At 43.8% G+C, this 27,923-nt stretch overlaps 1 protein-coding gene across 1 annotated transcript; it reads left to right on the top strand.

Annotated features, from left to right (window-relative positions):
- Positions 1 to 303: 303 nt before the first annotated feature.
- On the top strand, positions 304 to 25,898 carry PTGR1 (prostaglandin reductase 1). Its single transcript, XM_038769965.1, has 9 exons — positions 304 to 413; positions 1,737 to 1,782; positions 4,249 to 4,305; positions 6,132 to 6,299; positions 12,151 to 12,268; positions 12,739 to 12,894; positions 13,819 to 13,924; positions 20,168 to 20,289; positions 25,598 to 25,898. Exons 1-9 carry the CDS (start codon positions 308 to 310, stop codon positions 25,706 to 25,708), a joined length of 990 nt encoding a protein of 329 aa, XP_038625893.1. The 5' UTR covers positions 304 to 307; the 3' UTR covers positions 25,709 to 25,898.
- Positions 25,899 to 27,923: the final 2,025 nt, after the last annotated feature.

Below are 27,923 nucleotides of genomic sequence, written 5' to 3'. Positions count from 1 at the left end.
TTGAATGAAGTATATTCAGGCTTACAAACATTGAGACAGTGTTGCAGAGATATGATATCTGAAGACAATGGGGTTAATCAATATTTACACTCCAAGATGTAAAACCAGGCTGGGCCAGTTTGTTTTGTGGGGTGTGCTGCTGTATACCAGTAGGGGGTTACAGACCATTTTAAAGACTATGCCTTCTTGGAATCCATGATCCCCATCAAAATGGGCTGATTTCTGAGAAAAGGGAAAAATGAATTTGATCTATGCTGTTGGGATCACTTTGTGGCATTACAAATGTGCCTATTTCAGGTACTTCAAGATGGTACGAGCTAAGTGCTGGACCCTGAAGAAGCACTTTGAAGGCAGTCCCACCAAGAATAACTTTGAATTGAAGGAGGTTGAGCTCCCCGCAATACAAGATGGAGGTAAGGCTTGACTAGGAGTTCAGGTTCAGGAGTTTCCTCTGAATTGAATTTGACAAAATTGTGATCAGATTGACGTGTGGGACACACACATATCTTTCCCTAAAATTGCCAAGAGTCAAAAGAGGTGTCTGCTAATTCTGTTGTATTATACTCACCCAAGCACTTAGTACAGTGCTCCGTGCATAGTAAGAGCTCAATAAATATTGCTTGATTGCTTGATAAGTCAATTGATCGATCAGTCATATTTATTGAGTGCTTGCTGGATGCAGAGCACTTACTCCCGAGAGAATTTATTAAGCATGTGGGAGAGTACACTACAACAGAGTTGATAGACACATACTCTGCTCACAAGGAGCTTTGCAGGCTAGGGGACTGTAAGACTCTAAGACTCTGTATGACTAATGAGACATATGGATAATGAAAGAAGAGAGAAGCAGTCCTGCAATATACAAAATCTTGGATTGTTTTCAGCTTGATAAAAATGACTTATCCCACTCCCTCTCCAGAACAAAATAATTGATTTGTGTTCATCATTTAAGGTAGTGTTAAAAAAAGCAACTGTTTATTCTCTCCCCCGACTCAAAACATTTTCAAATTCACCATTGCACAATCTTGAATTCCACATTTTCAGTGTTCCATATTTTCAGTTTGCAATTTGTGAAATCTCAATCCCATATTCCCGGTGGATTTGAGGGTGAAAGGGGTGGGATGGGGTGGAGAGGAAGAACAGTTAGTAGAAAATAAAAGGGGGAATTAACCTCCTGGATTTTGAAATCTATAAAGCACAACCAGAGGGCCCTGTCAGAATTGCCCTTTATGCTTATCAAATGATTTGAAACAGGGAGAAGCTGTTCTTGTTTCAGTCTTGGATAGCTCCTCAACTTCTACATTTATATTGTACTCCTCCAAGTGCTTAGTACAGTGCTCTGCACACAGTAAGTGCTCAGTAAATATGACTGATTGATTCATTGAGCTAATGGAGTCCATCCAGCCCAGCAGTAGTCAACTGTGGCTTCCTAGGTCCCTGCACAACCAAAGCCTTAAGGTGCCTGGTCCCCTGATTGCATGGAGATGGGGAAGGCAAAGTTGACCACTGCTGAGTTAGAAAGACCTTTTCAATGTTGAAGTTTTATGGCTCTAAAAGCCTAAATTGATTACAGAATATTTTTGTATGGGCTCAGGTCTCTGTCCCTTTGTTGACTGATTTTATTTGTTTAAAAGACACATATCTTTAGAGATAAGAATATGCAAAAGTATGCGTTGTTGTGACTTTTCAGTTAACTACTAAATCCACTGATAATCAGTTATGTAATTCTATTTCAGAAGTGCTTCTTGAAGCTTTGTACCTCAGCGTTGACCCTTACATGAGGTAATTCCTGAATAACTCTTATTTCATCTTTATTTTTTTTTTCTTGATGTCATCGCCAAAAATTATGCTTTCAAACAAGGTACTGACTCTTAAAGATACTGGTGATAGAGAATTTCTCCCCACTCCCTCCCCACTTCATTATGCCCAGAGACTTGTACACTGTCCCTGTGCATGGCTGCTTCTGCTCACTCCCAGTCAGGAAGCAAGTTGTAGTTCTGCCATTTGAGCAGGTAAGGTGACCAGAAATCTTCTTTTGCAGGGACAGGGATAGGACCCAAGGTTGTGGGGGTTGGAGGTGGGAGAGGAGATAGAGGAAGAAAAGGGGAAAAGGAGTGGGAAGAAAGGGAGAGTGGAGAATATAAAATAGGGGGGTAGAGGAAAAGAAAAAGGGCCAAGAAGAAAAGAGACAAATAAGGGGAGAGGAAAGAGAAAAAGGAAAAGAGAAGGGGGGAGAGATGAGGAAAGAGAACAACAGAGGTGGAACCAAGAGAAAAGGGGGAGGTACAGTGAGGGTACTTACTTCTACGGTCCCTCATCAATGCCTCTTCCCTTCACTGTTCACCGTTGTTTTCACTGTCAATGCCACTAGTCAGCCACAGCTGTTTCATTTTTGCCATAAGGCTGGGAGGCTGCCACTATTTCTGGCTGTGAGCTTGGAAGAACCAGCTTAGCTGTGGTGGCAGCAGGGTGGCAGCTGCTGTAGCTATCACTGAAGATGAGAAGAGCTGGGGTGGCTGAGGGGTTCTATCCCACTACCTCAGCCTGAGAAGCCTGACTTAGTTTTGGGGGGATTAAGTAGAACCTCTAAATATACAATTGCCCCATCCAAAGTGGCACTTCTAGTCACCTTGATGTAGAGACTCTTTCTGTCTGGGCCCTTAGGTGCTCCTAAACATCCCCACTTTCAGACCTGAAATGCCCTGAGCATTCATTATTCTGGGACTCCCCTAATTCTTATGTCCTTCCAGGAGTCTCCACCATTTTTTCTCCACAATGAGAGGACCAGCCACATTAGGCTTGGTTCTTGCTTGGAGCACCAGTTTCATGGTGCAGGGTTCCTTGGCAGGCTCAGAACTTCTGAGGCATCTCAGACCTGCCAGGGACCCAGTGGATTCTGGGTGAAGCAGGTGCATTCACAGAAGCACAGCAGAGCTCTGAGCATTCCTGCCACCTGGACCTCCTGTCCTTGAGGCAGGAGTGGATCATTCCTAAAATGCTTGATTCTTGATTCTGGGGAGGTGGGGAGTGGGGGTTCAGAGATGGAGTACAGACTTAGCTGTGCCCCCTCTCTCTTGATCAGTAAATCAGATCTAGTGTCTGTGATAGTGATTGTTTTAAAGCAGTGTATTCCCAATACAGTTAATCCTGTAGGCAATGAGTACCTTACAAAGTCAACATTTGATTATTCAGGAGCTGATTAACCTATTTGGAGTTTATACCAGTCTTTTGTTTTTTTTCCTTTATTCTCCCTCTACAGTATTTTGGCTTCTTCCCTACTCACTAACATTTCTACTAAAGGATGACTAACTAACTAAAATTCAACCACTGATTAACCTATTTGGAGTTTATTCCAGGCCTTGAATGGAATGATTAACTAAAACTCAACCACTTTAGTTACCTGTTACTAGTTCTGCCCTGCTGTTGGTCCAGTGGAAAGGGCCCAACTCTGGGAATCAGGGAATCTGGGTTCTAATCCTTGCTGTACAGGTAGGGGAGTGCCTGTTGGGGCTGTGTCAATCAGTGGTGAAGATTTCTACCCAAAGAATTACCTAGAGTGTTCTGGAAGGTGGACAGGCCCAACAGGAATCCTGGACAAATGGCTGGTCAACATGTGCATCAAAGACTACAGTGGCTACCTTAGGAAACTACCTTCTGGGTTATTATGGCCCTACTGCATAGCACTGGCCTATGTTGGGATCTTTAGGCCATAAACAGATCTTGCACTGTAATCAATCCCTTCATGCAGCTTTTTGTTCTGGAAGTCTCAAGCCTGAGGCTTGTCTGCCACCCTTGATGGGAGAAACCATCATCACCATGATCATCATCATCATCAGTAATTCTAGTGAAAGATTTGGTATGGAAATAAGTTAAAACTAGCAGATGAAGTAATATTTTTGGGTGGTCCGCAGATCTGAATAATTTTATGATAATCCCCTACTTAAAAGATGGTGGTAGTCCCAGATTAACATTTAAACTACTTGCTCATTTCTACTTCAATTAAATTCTGCAGTGCATGGCAGGGATGTAGTCTCTCAAGTTCACCATCATTCTTTAAACCTTCCTCATGATTCTAAGTGGGATTTTGAAATTACCTGACTATGAGGAGCACATGTTACCTATTATCAGATTTTTGAAACAAGAACACACTTCTAGATTACCAATGTGGCTTCAAACTATTTTAATTAAGACAACTCAGTCCAGTTTATCCCAGGTGAACCCAATAACCAGAGATTCATTTGTTTTCAGAATTGTAAAGACTCGTTTGCAAGAAGGTGACACCATGATGGGAGGCCAAGTTGCCAGGTAATTTGCTCAGTTTGGATCTGCTGTCTGTTCCCTTTGAACCTTTATTTCCTGGATACTTCTCCCAGGCCTTTCCTCCATTCAAGGAGTTCCTGAAAGCCCAGCTCCTACAGGAAGACTACTATGCTAATAGGAAAAAAGGTGCTGTGATTTTCCCCTGCACCCTCCCCTTGTCTGAAAATCCATCTGCCACGTGCCCCTCTTCACTTACCTCCCCAGTGCTTGCACATAATGGAAACACTGAATTCATTGTGAAAAAGAATATTTTATCTTGCTCATTGTCCAAGAACTGACTCCACAGAAGGCATAGGGAAATTGCACACGTTACACAGATTGTACACAAATACACAAGAGGCTTCCTAGTTCCTATAATAGGAAAATCTTAGTAAAGACTGCTGCACTTAAGTGGGTAAACAGTGGACAAAATATATACACACTTTTAAAAGCCTTTCTCAAGGTATCACACCAAAAGACTTTTCAAAGATTATGTAATCACAGGACTGGCGGGAATGCTCTGTCATGGGTTATGAATTTAAAAAAGTGTCTAAGGTATAGGGAAAAAGAATAGGGGTAAATAGCCAGTCTCTTCTCTGGATGGTTCCCCAGATACTGATATTAGAACTGTGCTTGGCACATAGTAAGTGCTTAACAAATACTCACATCATTATTATTATTATTAGAGAAACAGTGTGGCCTAGGGGAAAGAGTCTGGGCCTGGGAGTCAGAGGACCTGGGCTCTAACCCTGGCTCTGCCACTGTGCTGTATGACCTTGGGCAAGTCACTTAACTTCTCTGTGCCTCAGTTTCCTTATCTGTAAAATGGGAATTAAGAATGGAGTCCCAGGTAGGATATGGACTGTGTCCAACTTGATTATCTTATATCTACCCCAGCGCTGAGTAGGGAGCCTGGCACATAGTAAGCTCTTAACAAATGCTATTTTAAAAAAAGACCAGTTTGAGAGTACAGGATACAGGAATGGATTGCCCTAAGGGATTTTTAATTTGTTTTCTGTCCTCCCTGGGTGCCATTATCTGATCATCCTCCACCCAGATAAAAGGGCTGATTTATGTGATGCTTATGAGTCATGTCTTCTGATTGGTTTCTGCAGACAGCAGCTGATTGATTGGAAGTTCTGTCACTCTTCAGACATAGTGAAATAATAGTGGGGCACAGAGTCTGAGAGAGAGAGAGAGAATGTTTCTGAAAAATCAAAATCAGTGTGCTGTCTCCCACTCTCCACCCTCCCACTGCCCTGCTACACTCATTTCCTCCTGGCTTCACAACATCTCATCCCAGCTCCTCAGCGGGGTGGGAAGCAGGGGAGGGAATAACAAAGTGGCAATTTGGAAGGGGTCATGCCCACCTGGGGCATTCCCCTCCGTTACCCCCTACCCCTGTTGTTGCCGGCCCTCTGGGGGACAGAGAGGAGGTGGAAGGGGGCTCTGCTAGGGGTGGTGTCGGTGGAGGAGGATAGAGAGGTGGCTGCAGGAAGGATAGAAACCAGGCTCACAAGAATGCCCCAGCTTGCTCTGCCCCCTAGTCGCTAGGCCGGCGACTAATGTAGTTTAAACCACTTAGACAGTGGATGAGGTCCCGAGAAACCGCAGCAGCTTATTCGTCCACCTTGGAGGACTCCACCAGATAAACGGATCATAGTTCAAAATGACGATAATCCTTCAGAGAACCCATTTGAAATGATCATATACAGCCAGTTTCTTATAATGTGATCAATTTTTGCAAAGACACCTCCTAGTCATATATTTTGTAAAGGTTTTACATGCCTGATGCATGTGCTTCAATAGTTGTGGGCTCTTGTGTCTTTCAGGGTGGTAGAAAGTAAAAATGCTGCCTTCCCAGTTGGCAGCATTGTGGTGGCTTCATCAGGATGGACATCTCACTCTATCTCTAATGGGCAAGGGCTGGAACTGCTGCCCGAAGGATGGCCAGAGACACTACCTTCATCATTGGCTCTGGGAACAGTTGGCATGCCAGGGTGAGTCACATAGGTTGTTTCATTTTACTCAGCAATGTAGGATATTACTTCACTGATTTTACTTTTTTAATTGGTCGATGCTATTTGTCTGATGACCAGTGCTGTTCATTGTAGACTCAGCCCTTCTCCTCATGCAGAAGGCAGCTCATTTGCTTTTTCTCTTTTCAAAATATGAACTTAATTTAAAGCACTGACCAGGAGTTGAAGGAAGTGAGAGAATTTTATCTGCTCTATATTCCAAACACTTCACCTGTCAGCACCTTGTATTAAAGATATGCTATCACCGATTAAAAAGATGCATTCTTTATAGTTCCAAAACTGTTCATTTTGAGGTTGACATTTATATTAGCACTAAAAAGTATTCTTTCAGGGAGCTCAAGTGTGCACGCATTGTTCAAGTGGAAGTGGAATTAGATAATAATAATAATAATGGTGGTATTTGTTAAGCGCTTACTATGTGCCAAGCACTGTTCTAAGCACTGAGATAGATACAAGGTAATCTGGGTGCCCCACGTGGAGCTCACAGTCATAATCCCCATTTTACAGATGAGGTAACTGAGGCACAGAGAAGTTAAGTGACTTGCCCAAAGTCACACAGCTGATAAGTGGCTAAGTAGGGATTAGAACCCACGATGCATCCCAAGTGCATTGCAGGATGGAAGAAGGGCCATTGGCTCCCTGCCTCTTTCATGATTTCTCCTCTAGTGCCTGTAGCTGTTACACTGTCAAGAAAACAGCTTCCTACACTCCCTCAGTCCTCTCTCAGGGTCACACCTTGAGAGTCCCTAGTACTCTACCAGTCTTGACTACAGGAGGGAGTCAGGCAGAGGCATAGCCATTCCATTCCTAACTTGGGCAGTGGCTAGTGAGTGACAGGCAATCTGCTGCAAGTCAAAACTTACTTGTGCTGGGCAGCAGCGGCATGGGAGAGAATCAAGGGTGAAGACGAGTTTACGGAGCGGAAGGAGGCAATGGTAAACCACTTCCATATTTTTACCAAGAAAACTCTATGGATACACTACCAGAACGATTGCAGACGGAAGTGGGGCATTCTGGAAGAGATGTGTCCATGGCTTGGCTATGGGTCGAAGACTACTCAATGGCATAAGACAAGATAAGACGCTCCCTCAGAAGTGGCCGAGGGTGGGTGGTGGAGGAGGAGAAGGAGAGGACAAACCTCTGGTGACCAGAGTTCAACCAGGAGAATCTCAGCTCTGCACCTGGTCTACCCCTTTCTGTACTAACAAGTACCATAATTATTATTAATTCATTCATTCAATCAATCGCATTTATTGAGCGCTTACTGTGTGCCGAGCACTGTACTAAGCGCTTGGAAAGTACAAGTCAGCAACAGATAGATAGAGATAATCCCCTCCCAACAATGGGCTCACAGTCTAGAAGGGGGAGACAGACAACAAAACAAAACAAGTAGACAGGCATCAATTATTATTATTAGTTCATACAGAGGTTGTACATGAGTGGACTGACAGAGTCCATCTCTCCCCATCCCTCCCTCCATCAGAAGCCCATGTTGGCTCTTCCAAGCATGTACTCATGTACATGTGCTCATGTGCTCCCCGAAAGAATACTTTTTAGTGCTAATATAAATGTCAACCTCAAAATGAACAGTTTTGGAACTATAAAGAATGCATCTTTTTAATCGGTGATAGCATATCTTTAATACGAGGGGCTGACAGGTGAAGTGTTTGGAGTATAGAGCAAATAAAGCAGCAAAGCAGCTATAAATATTGGTCCATCACTACCACCACAACCCCTCTCCACACAGGGAGGGATGGTGGGCAGTAAGAATTGGGCACACTGATCACTCTGCTGAATAAGACACTTCATGAGCTTAATGGGGAAACAGCATGGCCTAGAGGAAAGAGCATGGACCTGGGTTTTAATTCTGGCTCCACCACTTACCTGCTGTGTGACCTTGGGTGAATCGATTCACTTCTCTATGCCTCAGTTTCCTCAACTGTAAAATGGGGATTCAATACTATTCTCCCTCCTACTTAAACCATGAGTTTCATGTGGGACAGGGGCTGAACCCAACCATATAAACTTGTATCTATCCCACCGCTTAGAACAGTGCTTGACACATAGTAAGTGCTCAACCAATACAATTATGATTATTAATGCATAGCTAAAATAATTTTAAATGAAGTGTTTTGCTGTAGAGATGAAAGCACAGAACAAACAGCGGTGGGTGGGGTGAGAGAAATTCTGAGGAGAGCTGAAGGGAGTGGAATGAATTCAGCATTTAAGTGCTTCCTCAATGTCGAATTACTTAACTAGAAAATGCTTTAATATCTCTGTGAGGTCAAAAATCTGAAATAACCTAATTATTTAATCAAGCAATCAATCAATAACATATAATAATAATAGTGGTATTTGTTAAGTACTTAATATGTGCCAGGCACTGTACTAAGCACTGGGGTAGGTACAAAGTAATTGGGTTAGACACAGTCCCTGTCTCACATAGGGCTCACAGTCTTAATCCCCATTTTACAGATGAGGTAACTGAGGCACAGAGAAGTTAAGTGACTTGCCCAAGTTCACACAGCAGACAAGTGGCAGAGCTGGGATCCTTCTAACTCCCAGGTCCATATTCTATCCACTAGGATACGTTGAGCACCTGCAGTATGGAGCCCTTGCCCTTAGGGAGTTTATACTCTAGCAGGATAGGCAATCAATCAATCAATCGTATTTATTGAGCGCTTACTGTGTGCAGAGCACTGTACTAAGTGCTTGGGAAGTACAAGTTGGCAACATATAGAGACAGTCCCTACCCAACAGTGGGCTCACAGTCTAGAAGGGGGAGACAGAGAACAAAACCAAACATATTAACAAAATAAAATAAATAGAATACATATGTACAAGTAAAATAAATAAATAAATAGAGTAATAAATATGTACAAACATATATACATATATACAGGTGCTGTGGGGAAGGGAAGGAGGTAAGACGGGGGAGATGGAGAGAGGGATGAGGGGGAGAGAAAGGAGGGGGCTCAGTCTTGGAAGACCTCCTGGAGGAGGTGAGCTCTCAGTAGGGCCTTGAAGGGAGGAAGAGAGCTAGCTTGGCGGATGGGCAGAGGGAGGGCATTCCAGGCCAGGGGGATGATGTGGGGCAGGGGACAATGGCGGGACAGGCGAGAACAAGGCACTGTGAGGAGATTAGCAGCAGAGGAGCGGAGGGTGTGGGCTGGGCTGTAGAAGGAGAGAAGGGAGGTGAGGTAGGAGGGGGCAAGGTGATGGAGAGCCTTGAAGTCGAGGGTGAGGAGTTTCTGCCTGATGCACAGATTGATTGGTAGCCACTGGAGATTTTTGAGGAGGGGAGTAGCACACCCAGAGCGTTTCTGGACAAAGATAATCTGGGCAGCAGCATGAAGTATGGATTGAAGTGGGGAGAGACACGACGATTGGAGATCAGAGAGGAGGCTGATGCAGTAGTCCAGACGGGATAGGATGAGAGCTTGAACGAGCACGGTAGCGGTTTGGATGGAGAGGAAAGGGCGGATCTTGGCAATGTTGCGGAGCTGAGACCGGCAGATTTTGGTGACGGCTTGGATGTGAGGGGTGAATGAGAGAGTGGAGTCGAGGATGACACCAAGGTTGCGGGCTTGTGAGACGGGAAGGATGGAAGTGCCGTCAACAGTGATGGGAAAGTCAGGGAGAGGGCAGGGTTTGGGAGGGAAGACAAGGAGTTCAGTCTTGGACATGTTGAGTTTTAGGTGGCGGGCAGACATCCAGATGGAGATGTCCTGAAGGCAGGAGGAGATGCGAGCCTGGAGGGAAGGGGAGAGAGCAGGGGCAGAGATGTAGATTTGGGTGTCATCAGCGTAGAGATGATAGTTGAAGCCGTGGGAGCGAATGAGGTCACCAAGGGAGAGAGTGTAGATCGAGAACACAAGGGGACCAAGAACTGAACCTTGGGGAACCCCCACAGTAAGGGGATGGGAGGGGGAGGAGGAGCCTGCAAAAGAGACTGAGAATGAACGACCGGAGAGATGAGGAGAACCAGGAGAGGACGGAGTCTGTGAAGCCAAGGTTGGATAGCGTATTGAGGAGAAGGGGGTGGTCCACAGTGTCGAAGGCAGCTGAGAGGTCGAGGAGGATGAGGATAGAGTATGAGCCGTTGGATTTGGCAAGCAGGAGGTCATTGGTGACCTTTGAGAGGGCAGTTTCCGTGGAATGTAGGGAACGGAAGCCAGACTGGAGGGGGTCGAGGAGAGAGTTGGTGTTGAGGAATTCGAGGCAGCACGCATAGACAACTCGTTCAAGGAGTTTGGAAAGGAATGGTAGGAGGGATATGGGGCGATAACTAGAAGGTGAGGTGGGGTCAAGAGAGGGTTTTTTTAGGATGGGAGACACATGGGCGTGTTTGAAGGCAGAGGGGAAGGAACCAGTGGAGAGTGAGCGGTTGAAGATGGAAGTTAAGGAGGGGAGAAGGGATGGAGCAAGAGATTTCATGAGATGAGAGGGATTGGGGTCAGAAGCACAGGTGGCCGGAGTAGCACTTGAGAGGAGGGAGGAGAGCTCCTCTGAGGATACTGCTGGGAAGGATGGGAGAGTAGCAGAGAGTGTTGAGAGCCGGGGGGTTGGAGAAGAGGGGGGAGTGACTTTGGGGAAGTCGGACCTGATAGATTTAATTTTGTTAATGAAGTAGGAGGCCAGATCGTTGGGGGTGAGGGAAGGAGGAGGGGGAGGAACCGGGGGCCCGAGAAGGGAGTTGAATGTACAGAAGAGCTGACGGGGATGATGGGCATGGGTGTCAATAAGGGAGGAGAAATAGTTCTGTCTTGCAGAGGAGAGGGCTGAGTTAAGGCAGGAAAGGATAAACTTGAAGTGAACGAGGTTGGCATGGTGTTTAGACTTTTGCCAGCAGCGAAAGGCAGACATGAAAATGATTTAAGAAGGGGGATATGCACATGCATCAGTGTTTAAGTAATAGTGTGAGGAAGATATTGGTACAAAAATGTTATGGGAGGTTGTGAGTACAAAAGTGCACAGATGGTGCAGAAGTGCTAATATTTGAGCCCCATGTGGTACAGGGACCATGTCTGATCTGATTATCTTGAACTTTCAGGTCTGCCGCCGTGTGTTTTCACTTGGCATTTTGGCTAGAGCATTGTTAGGAAATTGGGAATCATTCATTCAACAATGCCGGCCAGTTGGGATTCACTGTGCCATGGTCTTGGAAGAAATGATTCATGCACATGCGCTTGGTATTGGGAAGGGTGAGAACTGTAGCTAGCACAAGTTTTCCTTAACCTGGGACTTCACAGGAACATCACTCTTGCATTGTATGAGAACCAGGTGTATTTATACCTGCGTTTAGCACTTAGTAAGCACTCAATAAGTTTCATTGCTATTGCTTCTTAAAATAGTTCATACAACAGTTCAGAAGCAATGTGGCTTTGTGGGTAGATCATGGGCCTGGGAGTCAGAAGGGCCTGGATTCTAATCCCGGCTCTTCCACATGCTTGCTGGCAACCTTGGACAAGTCACTTCACTTCTCTGTGCCTCAGTTACCTCATCTGTAAAATGGGGATTGAGATTGTGAACCCCATATGGGACATGGACTGTGTCCAACTTGATTTTCTTGTATCTACCCCAGCGCTTAGTACAGTGCTTGGCACATAGTAAGTGCTTAACAAATACACCAATTATTATTGTACTTCCCAAGCGCTTAGTACAGTGCTCTGCACACAGTAAGCACTCAATAAATACGATTGAATGAATGAATGAATGAATGATTACTCTGCTCACCCAACTGATCGGCTGACAAAATATCACTTAATGAAATATTGCTTTATCATGCTTCTGTTTGTTTCCCTTTCCACAGTTTAACAGCATACTTTGGCCTGTTGGACATCTGTGACTTGAAAGGTGGAGAAACAGTGTTTGTGAATGCAGCTGCTGGAGCTGTAGGTTCCGTGGTGGGACAGATTGCTAAAATAAAAGTAAGTGATGCAGGGTTTATGCGGGAAATGGAGATTATCACACTGGGGAAATGGACAGTTTGGCAGTCCTGCACTACCACTATACGTTCTTAATTTGTAATTGGCACTTCCCTAATTCTCCCATGCTTTTTTTTCCCTACATGAGAAGATGGGCATTTTGCAATGAAGTGACAAAATGAAGAAATGCATCCTAAATAATATGCTGTATGCTTGAAAGAGAACTTGTTTGGACTTGTGGAAACAGAAGTCCTCAAAACTATAAACTCATTGTGGGCAGGGAATGTGTCTGTTATAGTGTTGTGTTGTACTCTCCCAAGTGCTTCGTACAGTGCCCTGCACATAGTAAATGCTCAATAAATACAATTGATTGATCAATAGAAGGTGACAAACAAAATAGAGTAGGTGGGATTGGGCCAGACTAGTTTTGTGTTTTAAATGGTGCTCACTTATTTTGCTCTTTTTTTCTTTAGGGCTGCAAAGTTGTTGGCTGTGCAGGCTCCGAAGAAAAGGTGGCATTTCTAAAAAACCTTGGTTTTGATGTTGCCTTTAACTATAAGACAGTGGATTCTTTGGACGAAACACTGAAGAAAGCCTCCCCCGATGGCTACAACTGCTATTTTGATAACGTAAGTCTAAACTGGAGCTGGGAGAGGGAGTGGTGGTGTTTAGTGGATGGTAGCAGGGTCTAGACCAGGAATTAGCAGTGCCTTTAGGTTGCCATGCTGATATGGGGCATGGGGTTAAGTGTGTCAGGTGCTGATCATGTGACCAGTTGAAGCCAGTGTATGAGCACTCTTCCTTCTGGGTCTGTGCCACTAGCACTCTGGAATCCTGTGATGCCATGCTACGCTGCCACCCAAGCAGAAGTGAAGATAAAGGAGAATGAACGGTGGGAGAAGGGGTGATTCTGAGATAGTGGTCTAGGTTCTAGTCATGAGCTCTGGATAAGTCACCTGACCTCTCTGTGCCTTGGTCACCCCATTTTTGTACAGTGGGGATAATTTGCACCCAACTCTCCCTACCTCACAGAGATTGAAAGGAGAAAATGAGATATTAGGTATGAAAATAATTAGGTGCTATTGTATATGTAATATGGTTGTCATTTAATAGTGCTATGCATATGTGGATAAGCCCAACTTATTCCTATGGACATCCTAACCCATCCTTAAGACAAGTTGAGGGAGGATAAAGGGTCTTAAGGTTGTGTAAGGACTCTCTGGAATCTTCATGCCTTTGTATGGAGGGATGTTAGAAATCAAATACACAGAACGTATGTATATGGGGGCCACAAACCTAAAATGGAGCTGAGAGGCGGTTCCAGGAGCACAGCTTAAGGGGATTCTCCTACCTGGCATCTGTGTTCCTTGGAATGTCCCCCTAAGTGGAAATGATGCCGCTTTTCCTCACTCATTGAATCTCTGAGAACTTAGAACTCAAAATGTAAGCAGGGATACCTTTTCTTACCATAGTTAGATATACTGTGTGTGAAATACTCAGTATATTTTTCTAAGGATTTTCTAAGCTTGGCTTTTTGTTTCTGGCTGTTTTAGGTAGGTGGAGAGTTTTCCAACGTCGTTATCAATCAGATGAAGAAATATGGGAGGATTGCTTTGTGTGGGGCTATCTCTCTTTACAATGATAAAGTTCCTCAACAAGGTAACATATGGTGCGGGAGCCTGGAGAGGTCTACTTATGAACATGCACATTCATTAGATTGAAGATTGAATATGTTGGGGATTGTATGCATCCTGTGACAGTACTTACCAAACTGCTTACTTACTTGCAGTACTTACCAAACTGCTTGAGTGTCTTCTTTGGCCTCAGGAGGGGCTAACAGCAGGCCCTCTGGAACAGAGTTGTGAGGAGCCGCCGTCTCTTCACCTCCTCAATACCCACATACTTTCCTTTCTAGCAGGCAGCTTTATATCCAACTTGAGGAGAACCTTATTGGGTAGCCATTAGAAATGACCAAAGACGTTAAGCTGTTCACTGATGGAGTCACCCGTCGGGAATAATGGACAATTTTAAAACTCCATGAGGGCAGGAAATGCATCACTTCTTTGTGTTGTACTTCCACATGCACTTAGTACAGTATTCTCTTTTGATTCTACCAGGCCTCCACAGAAAGCTTTAGCTAGCAGTAATACCCAAAGCATTGTGATTAATATTTTGTGTCCACAATATGCTAAATGTGGTAGAGAAAACTTGACTCAAGGCCTGTTAAGCTTCCCCAGTTGTTCTAGGCTCCAAATGATTATACCTAAAGCACTATGCCTATGTAGTATGTCCATTGTCAGCATTAAAAATCCTACTAATTGATGCACATCTTCCCTTTAAAAGATGCACAAACACCCAGGTATTGGAGATTCTATATAAATGATGAGCATGCCACTTGGCAAATTACTATCATATAGTTAAACCTTATTTTCAAGGAAGGTTATTTTCTTGGTTGGCAGTTGAACCTGAATCCACGAATCTTTTTTTCTTATCAAATTTGACTACTGCATTTAGCACAATACTATGCCACATAGTAAGCGCTCAATAAATACCATTATTATATTGGTATTTTTATTATTATTATTATCTTGCACATAAAAAAGAGAAATGACCATTTTGAATAAACCCAGAGAATTCATATTGTCATTCCATAAATTTAAGGAAGCTTTACCCAAGTGGCAACCAAAATTCATAGCAGACTGAAAACTCTCTTATTAGAAGTCTTTATTATTATTACTATGGCATTTATTAATAAGCACTATGAGCTGAACACTGGGGTAAATACAATATTATGAGATCAGACACGGTCCCTGTTCTATACGGGCATCCCATTTTAAATCTCTAATTAGCCGATATGGCCAACAGACCCTTAGTAGAGGATTCTCATTCTTCAACCCTATTTCTGGGATAGCAACCTACCTCTAGGCCTACGTGTCGCAAGAACAAAACTTTGTTTCTTCTCACCTGTGTTCATTTTCAGCACACTCTTTATCACGGATTAAACCAACCAGGATTGAATAGGCAAGTACCTAAAAAGTCAGAACACTGTCACAACGACAGTGCTTCATAATAACAAAGCCATTGTTGAATCAAGAAAAATGCACCTAAGTAATAAGGGGTAAGAAAATTACCCCTAAGTAATAATATTTGTGGTATTTATTAAGCATTTACTATCTGCAGAGCACTGTGCTAAGTGATGTGATAAATACAAGATCATCAGATCAGACAGAGCCCCTGTCCCACACATGCCTTGGTAGGAGGGAGAAGAGATGTCGATTCCTCATTTTACAGATGAGGTCAAATGTCAAGCAAGTGACAGAGCTGGTAGTGGATAGAGCACAGGCCTAGGAGTCAGAAGGTCATGGGTTCTAATCCCGGCTCTGCCACTTGTCTGCTGTGTGGCCTTGGGCAAGTCACTTTACTTCTCTGTGCCTCAGTTACCTCATCTGTGAAATGGGGATTAAGACTGTGAGCCTTATGAGGGACAGGGCCTGTGTCCAACCCAATTTGCTTAATAGAGTGCCTGCCACATGGCGCTTAACAAACACTATTATTATTATTAGAACACAGGTCCTCTGACTCCCAAGCCTGTGCTCTTTTCGCTGGGCTTAGGTATGGAGCTGATGCTGCCAATAGTGAGACTGTATCCACGAAGTGTCAGTTGGTTCAAGGGATTTGGCCCCTTAACCACTACCACCACCACCATGCACAGTCTAGCATACTGAGCTCTTGGTAGTTTCCTTATACAGTAACAACAGAAAAAGTACTGTACATGAGAAGCAGTGTGGCCTGGTGGAAAGAGCACAGGCCTGGGAGTCAGACGACCTGGGTTCTAATTCCACCTTCACCATTTGTCTGCTTGTAAGCTTGGACAAGTCACAACTTCTCTGTGCCTCAGTTACCTCATCTGTAAAAAGGAGATTAAGACTGTGAGCCCTATATGGGACAGGGACTTTGTGTCCAACCTGCTTAACTTGTGTCTATCCCAGCACTTAGTACAGTGCCTGGCACATAGTAAGCGCTTAACAAATACCATTAAGGAAAAGGAAATGAACCTCTGCCATCTTTTGGAGAAATCACAAATCCTACCAGTACTGATTTTTATAGATGCATATCTTAATAAGCAACTCATTTGTTGTTTATTTCTTGAGGATATTTTTATATGTACTGCTTGCTTCTGAGTCCAAAGCAGCAGTTTCATTAGAGAACAGTTGCCTGCTATCTAAACAGACCCTGGAAGTTCTCACAACTTGATTGTTTGCAGCCCAAGTGCTTTGGATACAGCAAACTTGGTTCTGCAGTACTGAGCCATCTGCTTCAGCAATTTAGGTTTGCCTGCCACAAAACTACATAATCCACCCACACCACTGCAGAAACTTAGATCACATTCCCGTGATCATAAGGCTAGAAAGGCCCTTGAGAGGTCATCTAGTCCATTTGTCCATTCATTCCCCTGTATTCACGCAGGTGTGTACCTAAACCACCCCAGACACAAGACACTGAATCAGCTCTCTCCCTACTACTCCTCTCCTCCCAATACACACAGCATGCACGCTTCATTCCTCTCAAGCCAACTTACTACTCCTCGTTCTGATCTCTTTTGCTGTTGACATCTTGCTCATATCCCCCTGGTGCAACTTCCTCCTCCTCCTCCACATGCAGCAGACCACTGCTTTCCTCATCTTCAAAGCCCTCCTGAAATCACATCTCTTCCAGGATGTCTTCCCTGATTAATCTCTCACCTCCTCCAACTGCCACTTCAGCATTCCCATGTCACTTATTCACTTGGGTATTCACACTCCCAGGAGCACTTATATCATATCCTTATACTCTATTACTTCTTCCCATCTATTCTGTATTTTAGTGTCCATCTCCCCTCGACTATATTGTAAGCTCCTTAAGGGCAGGGATCATATATATTAATTCTATTGCACTCTTCCAAGCTCTTAATATAGTGCTCTGTAAGTAGGTGGCTCGATGAATACAATTGATTGATTGAAGGCTTGCTATCTCCTTTTATAAAAGCCTCAAGAAAATGAGATTCCTCAGTTTCACCTGGATAACCCAATTCAATGTTTATGATTGTTCATGCAGAAAATCCTTCTATAGTTCAAACCTAAAGTCTCAGTGGCAGTTGGCTTTCTTTCACACTTTCCTCAGCAGAGGTAGAAAATACCCCTTTGCAGCCAGTGTGAGCAGTTCTCGGAACCTAGTTCGTGCCTCTTTCTGAAATAAGTCCCCCAAATACAGGTTGACTAGAATATTGTGCATTTTCCCAAGGCCCTCACTAGGACTTACCATAAGTGATGGGTAGTATCTGAGTGTTTTTCTCCAGTACAGAAATCCAATTTGTGGCAGCTCAGGCAGGATTCATGCTGTGAAGCTGGAATTCTTTAATCAATAAAGATATTTCCCTCAAAGTAATGACAGGTTCCATCATGGACAGCCTTGACATTGGCAGCTGCAGGAACTTTGCACCTACTGAGTTCTCCTTCCTCCCACTGAGGAGAGCATGAAAAACAATTTGCTTTAACTGCAGCCAGAGAAATTTGGGATAGATATAAGAAGGGCGGTAATTGCGTACTGGACTACATTTCCAGGAGAAACTGTGGAAGTGCCTTCTCTGGGGGCTTTTTTTTGAATGGGGTGGAAAACCTTGCAATTCATTCAATCAATAGTATTTATTACTTATTCTGAGGAGAGCACTGTAGTAAGTGCTTGGGAGAGTACAATAGAACAAATGTAGAACTATATTAAGTGCCTAATACAATGCTCTGCACATAGTAAGCAATATATATGCATATATATATATATATATATATATATATATATACACACATATATCATTGATTGATTGATTGAAGAGCACCATACTAAGCACTTGGTAGAGTACATAGTTAGCAGACATGTTCCTTACTTTCATAAAAGTTATACTCGGGTTGGAGAGGGCAGATACAAAAATAAATTACAAGTAGGGGGAAACAGTAGTTTAAAAATATGTACAAAGCGAGGAGCATGGCCTAGTGGAAAAGGCAAGGGCTTGGGAGTTAAGAAGACTTGAATTCTAATCCCATCTTCACCACTTGCCTGCTGTGTGACCTTAGGCAAGTCACTTAACTTCCTTTTGCCCCATTTATTTAATCTGTAAAATGGGGATAAAATACCCATTCTCCCTCCCTAATAATAATAACTGGGTATTTCTTAATAGCTTACTATGTGTCAAGCACTTCTCTCCAAGTGCTAGAGAAGATACAAGATAATCGGATCAGACTCAGTCCCTGTCCCACAGGGCTCACAATCTAAGGATGGAAGAACAGGTATTGAATCTCCATTCTACAGATGAGGTAATTGAGGCAGAGAGAAGTGACTTGCCCAGGGTCACACAGCCGGCACATGGCAGAGCCAGGATTAAAACCCAGGTCTTCTGACTTCCAGGCTCTATGCTCTTTCCACTAGGCCACACTGTAAGGCCACACTCAACTGAAAGCTCCGAGTGGGACAGAGATTGTTTCTGATCTGCTTATATTCTATCCACTCCAGGGCATAATAAAGTGTTTGACAAATGGTAAGAGCTTAAACAATACCATAATTACAGATATGTTCAGATTGACTAGATGAACTCTTGAAGTCCTGTAGACTGACTCCAAGGAGAATGGATGGATGTTTGAATGTCTGTGTGTGTAAAGGAGCAGACTCTCCTTTGTCCTGGAATGTCAAGAAGTTTCAACAACACAATGCAACCAACCCAGCCACTGTCAACGGAGAGTCCCCAAAGGCATGATGGGGAAGAAGTGGTGGATCGGGGATTAGAACCCAGGGCCTTCTGACCCCCAAGCCTGAGCTTTATCCGCTAGGCCATACTGCTTCCCCAGCAGGGCTCTTGGCTCCTGCCTCTTGCTTCCCTGCTCTGCTTGCTGCTGTTAATTTATTGGAGGGGACCATGAACCTGATAAGCCTACTTCTTTACTAACCATGAGTCCCACTAGCTGGCAAGTAAACCTTACTGCAACCATCTGTGACAACTGTCTATTGAATCCGAGCACTGAGGTCACTGCTGGGCGGGGAATCCTTCGGGTCTCTTTCAGCTCGAGGATTGTGTGCTGCCCCGCAAATCAGACACTATGAATAGCAACGTAAATAGCAACAGTTAAAACAGTGCCTATTTTTATGCATCTTAGTCTATGCGTAATGCTTCTGTTGTGCTTAATCTGGCATCAGAGCTACAATTTTCCTTTCTCTTTTGGTTTTAGGTCAGTCCTGCTTAAATTTATTTTTTTCTTATCTCTGTTCCTTTCTTAAAAGTAATAATAATAATTGTGATATTTGTTAAAAGTGCTTACTCCGTGCCAAGCACTGAACTAAGTGCTGGGGATGGGTCTCACATTCTAAGTAGGAGGGTGAATCGGCATTGAATTCCAATTTGCAGATGAGGGAACTGAGACACAGAGAAATGAAGTGACTTGCACAAGGTCACACAGCAGGCAAGTGGTGGAGCAGGGATTAGAACCTATGACCTTCCAACTCCAAGGCCCATGCCCTATCCACTACACCATGCTGCTTCACCACCATACATGGCAAGCAGTGTTGCCAAGTGGAAAGAGCCCAGGCCTAGGAGTCAGAAAAGCTGGGTTCTAATCCCAGCTCTGTCACTTACCTGCTGTGTGATCTTGGGCAAGGCACTTAACTTCTCTGTGCCTCAGTTTCCTCATCTGTAAAATGGGGATTAAATGCCTTTCTCCCTTCTACTTAGACTGGAAGCCCCATGAGGGACAGGAACTGCATCTACTCCAGTGCGTAGTACAGTGTGGTGTAGTACACACAGGAAGCTCTTAACAAATACTACAATGATTATGACAATTCTTGTTACTGTAGTCACACTCTGTATGCTTTGTTTTTTTATAGGACCCTACGTGCAACTTCACCTCATTTATAAGGAGATACGCATGGAAGGGTTTGTTTTCTCACGCTGGCAAGGGGCCACTCGCCAGAAGGGGCTGAAGGACTTGCTGAAATGGGTCTTGGAGGTAAGAGCATGGTAGCATCTCAACTTATCTCCATGTGGAGGAAGTGGTGTTTAGGGTCCACTAAAAGAGTTTGGACAAGAATGGGAGGAAAGGGAATGGCAGAATAAGTGGATAATGCAATGGGGTCCAGAGAAGACTTTTTAGAGTAGCGGAGATGTGGGCGTGTTTGAAGGCAGAGGGAAAGGAGTCATCAGAATGATCAGTTGAAGAGGGGGGTAGAGGATGAAGAGTGGGTGCAAGTGTTTTTATCAGGTGAGAAGGGATCGGGTCGGAGGCACAGTTGGCAGAGGTAGGTTTTTGAAAGCAGGTGGGAGATCTCCTCTTGTGAGAGTGCAGGGAAGGATGAGAGTCACTGTCAGGGAGAGAGGAAGTTGGGAAGGTGAGGAAGAAACATTGGGAAACTCATCCCTGATAGTTTTTGACATTGGCAAGAAAGGGGGCTTCAGGGGAGTTAGAGATCTGGAATAGTCGGTGAGGGTGATGGGCAGGGGAGTCAAATGAGGGAGGAGTAGCTGTGATGGATATTCTAAGTGGAGTGCACATAACTCTATGGGGACTCTAACTTGGGAGAGATAATATTTTCTTTTTGAAACAGTATTTCTGTGCAGCTGAGAAATTTGCCTTTGGGTATTTAATGCACTTTTAGGCATTTGGGAGGGGCAAACCGCAACAAATAGATCGGGCACAAGAACAAGGCTCATTTTGGCTTCATTAACCCTCAGACTTTGTCAAAGAAATGTGAGCTGTCACAAACACTTATCAGCAAAGCTTTCATGTGGGAAAGCTGTCACAAGGGCTCATACTTCTAAAAAAAAATGAATGTGTAAGGTTCTTGTCACCACTGGCCTGTTTAGGCAGTGGACGCTGTAAGCTCCTTGTACAGAAGGAACATTTCTACCAACTCTATTGAATTACACTCTCTCCCAAGCACTCAGTACAGTGCTCTGTACACAGGAAGCACTCAATAAACATCATCAATTAAGAGGACTGACCGTCTCACTTGGTAGCTTTTACTAAAGGGAGTGCAAAGCAGGATCATGGTTCATGACAGATCCTTTTTTAATGGTATTTGTTAAGTGATTACTATGTGTCAAGGACTGATCTAAGCTCTGGGGTAGATACACATTAGTCAGATCGATTACAGTCCTTGTCCCACATGGGGCACACACAGTCTAAGTAGGAGGGAGAACAGGTATTGATTCCCCATTTTACAGATGAGGTAACTGAGTCACAGAGAAGTGACTTGCCCAAGATTACATAGCAGACAAATGCCAGAGGCGGGATTGGAACGCAGGTGCTCTGGCTCCCAGACTCACACTTTATCCATTAGGCCTTGCTGCTTCTCTAGCTCCACAAACCAGGGTGCACCACCCCAACATAATCTGGTAGAGACACACCTTTGAAGGAGCATGGCATAGTGAGTACAGCAAGGGCCTTGGAGTCAGAAGGTCATGGGTTCTAATCCCAGCTCCGCCACTTGTCTGCTGTGTGACCTTGGGCAAGTCACTTCACTTCCCTGTGCCTCAGTTACCTCGTCTTTAAAATGGGGATCGAGACCGCGAGCCCAACGTAGGACAGGGACTGTGTCCAACCCGATTTGCTTGTATCCACCCCAGTGCTTGGAACAGTGCCTCACACATAGTAAGCACTTAACAAATACCATAATTATTATTATTTGCAGCAAAGGCCCTTGCCTTTCAGGGCTAAAGAAATCCCAGACTCCCTCTCTTAGTTCTCAGTTCATCAAAGAGTCCTGCCTGAAGAGCAAGTTCCTCCTTTCCTTTGATGATGGTATGCAGAGGAACAGGAAAGTCCCCTTCTGGTGATGTCAAGAGTACTGATTCTTCTACCTTTTGATGATAGTCTGTGGGAACACTTTTGTTGAAAGAAACCTTGTTTTGATCTTGGTATGAGTGGACCTTGAGAGGAAGCTTCTTTTGAGCAGTTCCAAAGTTGACCAAATTGTCTGTCCTGGACTGACCCAGCCTCGGTGCAAATATCTTGCTGCTGTATTATTCAGCATCTGACGTGTCATGTGCCCAGTAGCTCACTGGACCATTGCTAACAGTACCCATGGGCCTTTATAGCTACATCCAGTTTTCAACAAAAACTCCCTAACAAAGGTAGGTCTTGCTTTAAGCTGAGAATGTATTCTAAGACTCTGAACCCAGTTTTACACAGCCCAGAGGGTTAACGACAAACACTCCAAATAAAAGCAAGGTAAAAATCATGGGCTTGAGACAAGACCCCAGTGTTAATAAAAGACTAGTACTGGCAGATTTAAAGCTGAGTGTCTACATCTCACTTTGTGTTTCCAGTCACAAAATTTCATAAGAAAATGCGACATTAAGATTTTCCTATGATAGTTGTCTTGATTGGCTCCATTTATTATTGCTTTAATTTAGCATTCATGGAACCACCAAGGTTTTAGTTTTCCAAGTTATTTTCAGTTGCAGCATTATTATCGTTATTGTATGTTCTAAGGACAAATTATTTATGAATTCTACTGACCTTACCCAGTTTGGAACTGCGTTTATTATGTTTTCTAGAAAAGACACCTGGCTTAAAATATCCCCTACTCCTGCAAACTCCAATCAATCAATGGTATTTACTGAGCATTTACCGTGTGCCAGGCACTATACTGTAATGTGCCTGTAAGAGTACAATGTTACTATGTTAATGCCAGTAGAATTAAAGGGAAAAAGTAGTAGATGATTAACAACCTTCTCCATACATGACCACGCTGTTTCTCCCACCTACTTATCTGCTTTCATCTTCCACGAAACCCCAGCCCACACTCTTCACTCCTCTCAAGCTCTCCTACTCACTATGTCTCTCTCTCAACTCTCCCCACACCGACCTCTTCATTCATTCAATAGTATGTACTGAGTGCTTACTGCATGCACAGCACTGTACTAAGCGCTTGGTAAGTACAATTTGGCAACAAATAGCAACAATCTCTACCCCAAAACGGGCTCAGCCTAGCATGTCCTTCTTCCTGCCGGGAACTCCCTTCCACTTTATATCCGACAGACCACTGTTCTATCGGCAAAGCCCTCCTGAAATTACATCTCCAGGAGGCCTTTTCCCCCCACCCCTCAGATTAACTTTTCCTCTCTCCTGGTTTCATTCCCTCAAGTACAACTTCAGCACCAACCACACACTGAGGTACTCACAGCCACTTTTATCACTTTTGTACATACCCTAGTACTTAAGAATTCCCTCACCTACAAATCCACTTTCCTCCTTTTTAACCTGTTAATTATTTTAGTGCCTGTCTCCCCTGCTAGAATGAAAGCATCTCCAGGGCAAGAATCATGTCTACTAATTCTCTTCAGCTCTCCCAAGCTTTAGTACAGTGCTTTGCAAACAGCAGGTGATTCATTCATTCAATCGTATTTATTGAGCACTTACTGTGTGCAGAGCACTGTACTAAGCGCTTGGGATCAATGAGAAGGATTGATTGATCGATTGATCCAAAGTAAGTAAACTAGATGCTTCATCATGGACTAAAGGAAAAAAAACAACGCAGGATAGTGAGCCTCAGCACCTCATTTTGTCTCATCCTGTAGGAAGAGAGCACAGCCCCTTAATGATGACTTAGAATAGACGAACCTGAGGTTATCTTAAACAAGCTATGAGGAAGCAGCATTATAAAAGGGTTGAGAGCACTGAAGGTCAGACTACCAAGGGCACTAATTTTCCCATCAATTAAAGTGGTATTTGTTACGCAAGCCCTGGGGGTAGATCACAAGCTGGGAGGAGCTCACAGTCTGAAGGGGAGGGAGAACCCCTGTAAAATTGAATACCCACTTTACAGATGAGGAAACTGAGGCACAAAAAAGTGAAGTGACTTGCCCAAAGTCACCCAGTAGGCAAGTGGCAGAGCCGGGACTAAAATCCAGGTCCTCCGGCTCCCAGGCCTGCACTCTTTCCATTGGAAGGGCATGGGAGAGAGGTTACCATTTAAAATGGAATGACAAAAAAGTATTGCAGAGATACGGAGCCTTTCACAGGTCTCTGGCTAAAAATGTGGTGTGAGTGCTGTGGACATATATCCGATTGGTGGACTTTTTAAGCTTCCATTAGAGTCTCACTCCACACCCTGTGAGATAAAATGTCCACTCCTTTTAGCCATCTTTCTGGATCAATGACTCAGTGAGTGTGAACTGTTCATTCATTCATTAATTCAATCGTATTTATTGAGCGCTTACTGTGTGCACAGCACTGTACTAAGCGCTTGGGAAGTACAAGTTGGCAACATATAGAGACCGTCCCTACCCAAAAGCGGGCTCAGAGTCTAGAAGGGGGAGACAGACAAAACATATTAACAAAATAAATAGAATATGTAGATATGTACAAGTAACATAAATAGAGTAATAAATCTGTACAAACATATATACAGGTGCTGTGGGGAGGGGAAGGAGGTAGGGTGGGGGGGGATGGGGAGGGGGAGAGGAAGGAGGGGGCTCGGTCTGGGAAGGCCTCCTGGAGGAGGTGAGCTCTCAGTAGGGCTTTGAATGGAGGAAGAGAGCTAGCTTGGTGGATGTGCGGAGGGAGGGCATTCCAGGCCAGGGGGAGGACGGCCGGACAGGCGAGAACGAGGCACAGTGAGGAGGTTAGCGGCAGAGGAGCGGAGGGTGCGGGCTGGGCTGTAGAAGGAAAGAAGGGAGGTGAGGTAGGAGCAGGCTAGGTGATGGAGAGCCTTGAAGCCGAGAGTGAGTAGTTTTTGCCGCATGCGTAGGTTGACTGGTAGCCACTGGAGATTTTTGAGGAGGGGAGTAACATGCCCAGTGCATTTCTGCACAAAGATGATCTGGGCAGCAGCGTGGAGTATAGATTGAAGTGGGGAGAGACAGGAGGATGGGAGATCAGAGAGGAGGCTGATGCAGTAATGCAGTTGGGATAGGATGAGAGATTGAACTAGCAGGGTAGCAGTTTGGATGGAGAGGAAAGGGCGGATCTTGGCGATGTTGTGGAGGTGAGACCAGCAGTTTTTGATGACGGATTGGATGTGAGGGGTGAACGAGAGATGTTCCTTTCATCTCCCAAATAATTGCTGTTCTAAGTGTAGGTGAGGAGGGAAACCAATCCCAGTTGTGTGTGCTGTTCCTCTTTATGGCTAAATAACCAATGGTAAATCCTCACAGCCTCACCATAAAGTTCGGTGGGATAAATCATAAAAATTAAAGTGGGAAGGAAAACTAGGGTCATTATATGAATAAGTGTTCATGTTCATAACAACAATCAAGATGTGGATTTGAAATACTTACATGAAACTGTCCTTTTTTAAAAAAAACCCAAACAGGGCAAAATCCAATACCAGGAGCACATTACAGAAGGATTTGAAAACATGCCCACAGCATTCATCGGAATGCTAAAAGGAGACAATATTGGAAAAGCAATTGTGAAAGTTTGAGGAATGCAAGGTTATTTCATTTAGAGTTCAAAGTATGGGATTTTAACACCTGTTCATGTTTAAACACGTGTTACCCAAAGGTCTCTCAAATACTTGCTGTACAAGGCAAATAGTCGTAATTCCCCAAAACAGAATAAAAATAAAGTAGTATATAGTCTGAAAAAGTAGTGTCAGAAATATTGTGTATAAATGGTTCAGACTTAACAACAAGAAATGTTGGTTCATTAATTGTGATGTATAATTACTGAGCAATAAAAACTTCAGATCTCCCCAGGTCCCAGTAAATGGAAATTTCCCTCAGGCCACAGGCAGACATATGTGAATCCAAAATTCGCCACTAGCACTCTTCTATCTCTCACCCTTGAACCTAAGGATTCTGCACTTCCTGAAATTGCTGGATCTTGACGTTGTTACCCAAAATAATAATAATAATAATTTAAGTGATTAGTACGTGCCAGACACTGTACTAAGCACTGGGGTGGATACAAGTAATTTGGGTTGGATACAGTCCCTGTTCCAGATGGGGATAACACTCTTAACCCCCACTTTAATGAGGTACTGAGGCACAGAGAAGTGAAGTGATTTGCCCAAGGTCCCACAGCAGACAAGTGGCAGAGCCGGGATTAACCCAGCTACTTCTGACTCTCAGGCCCACTAGACCACATTACAAAATAATCCTCTAGACTGTAAGCTCATTACGGGAAGGGAAGATGTCCACTAATTCTGTTGTATGGTACTCTCCCAAGTGCTTAATACAGTGCTCTGAATATTTAAAGTGCTCAATACGTACCATTGATTGAGAACTTTCTGTGTGCACAGTGTTGTACTAAGCACTTGGGAGAGTTGGTAGACACATTACCTGCCCACAATGATTAATTCCAGAGCAATAAGGAATAGTTCACCTTCCACTGGAACAATGCATATAAAACTGCATTAAGAATACCCATATTTGATTTACCGTTTAAAATTCTCAACCCTACTGTAAAGAGATCATCTATATTAATAGCTAAAAGACAGCTGGGGAGCAGTATGCTCTGACCACCTTAACAGGCGGTCACACCCTTCCTTGATTAACTCTTCGCCCCCGCCCCCACCCAGCTCTCTCCTTTCTGTCATCTGTGCACTTCATTCATTCATTCACTCATTCAATCGTATTTATTGAGGACTTACTGTGTGCAGAGCACTGTACTAAGTGCTTGGGAGCGTGCAATATAACAATAAACAGACACAATCCCTGCCCGCAATGAGTTTACAGTCTACTTCAATCTGTTACCTTTGGACACTTCATATTCATTCCACCCCCTACCCCACAGCACTTAGGTACTCATTTATTCATATTAATGTCTGTCTCCCCTCTAGACTAAAAGCTCATTATGGGCAGGGAACCTGTCTGTTCATTCTGTAGTACTGTACTCTCCCAAGCACTTAGTACAGTGCTCTGCACATAGTAAGCACTCTATAAATATGATTGATTGAATCTACTAGTAGTCTTGTAACAGACTGCACACAACACTAAAAGAGTTACAAGCCATTAAAATGTAATGCAACCTAATTTAGTCATCAAGCTACCAATTAAAGGGCAACATCTCTTCTATAAACAACATCATAAAACAAATCACAGGGGGAAAATGCAGTCCAGCAGATCTGAACTCTACTTAAGTGGCTTTTCCCTTAAGTCCTGATCTCATTTGATGAGCTACCTTACATATCCTGCCACATATGCAACTCTACATGGAGGAATTCTTATTGAAACTGATAATCGCCACATATACCCTAGTGTTAAGCTAATGGAAAAACCATTGACATTACCGGATTTCCAACTATTGAAGAGCACCGGATTTTGTACAATTTATACACATTTTTTATTTCAAAGTCTTTGACCCCAACTCTATCTTAGGCAAAACTATTCAAGCAATGCACCTCCCACAGTCACATATTGGAAGCTTCTGTTTCGTGAGTTGTTTTACCAAGCTCCTTCAGCTGTTCGAGTCCATCTGGTCACCTGGATTTAAGAATCCTGTGTAAAGATTCCCCTATTCCAAATGTGAACGTGTGTGTCTACTTGTTTCATCCTTCTTCACTATCTACAGATGTCACCTCCATATATTACCCCCTCTACCTGGTGCACTGTGGGACCATGAAAATTCATCACGCAGAAGCTATGATGTCACTTGTAGCCCACTGACTGACTGGGTGGGGGTTTGAGGGGACTCTA

Source organism: Tachyglossus aculeatus, chromosome X4 (assembly GCF_015852505.1).
Source record: "Tachyglossus aculeatus isolate mTacAcu1 chromosome X4, mTacAcu1.pri, whole genome shotgun sequence".
Classification (NCBI taxonomy): Eukaryota; Metazoa; Chordata; class Mammalia; order Monotremata; family Tachyglossidae; genus Tachyglossus; species Tachyglossus aculeatus.
Note: the sequence above shows the minus strand (reverse complement) of the source record. Positions and strands in the feature narration are given on the sequence as shown.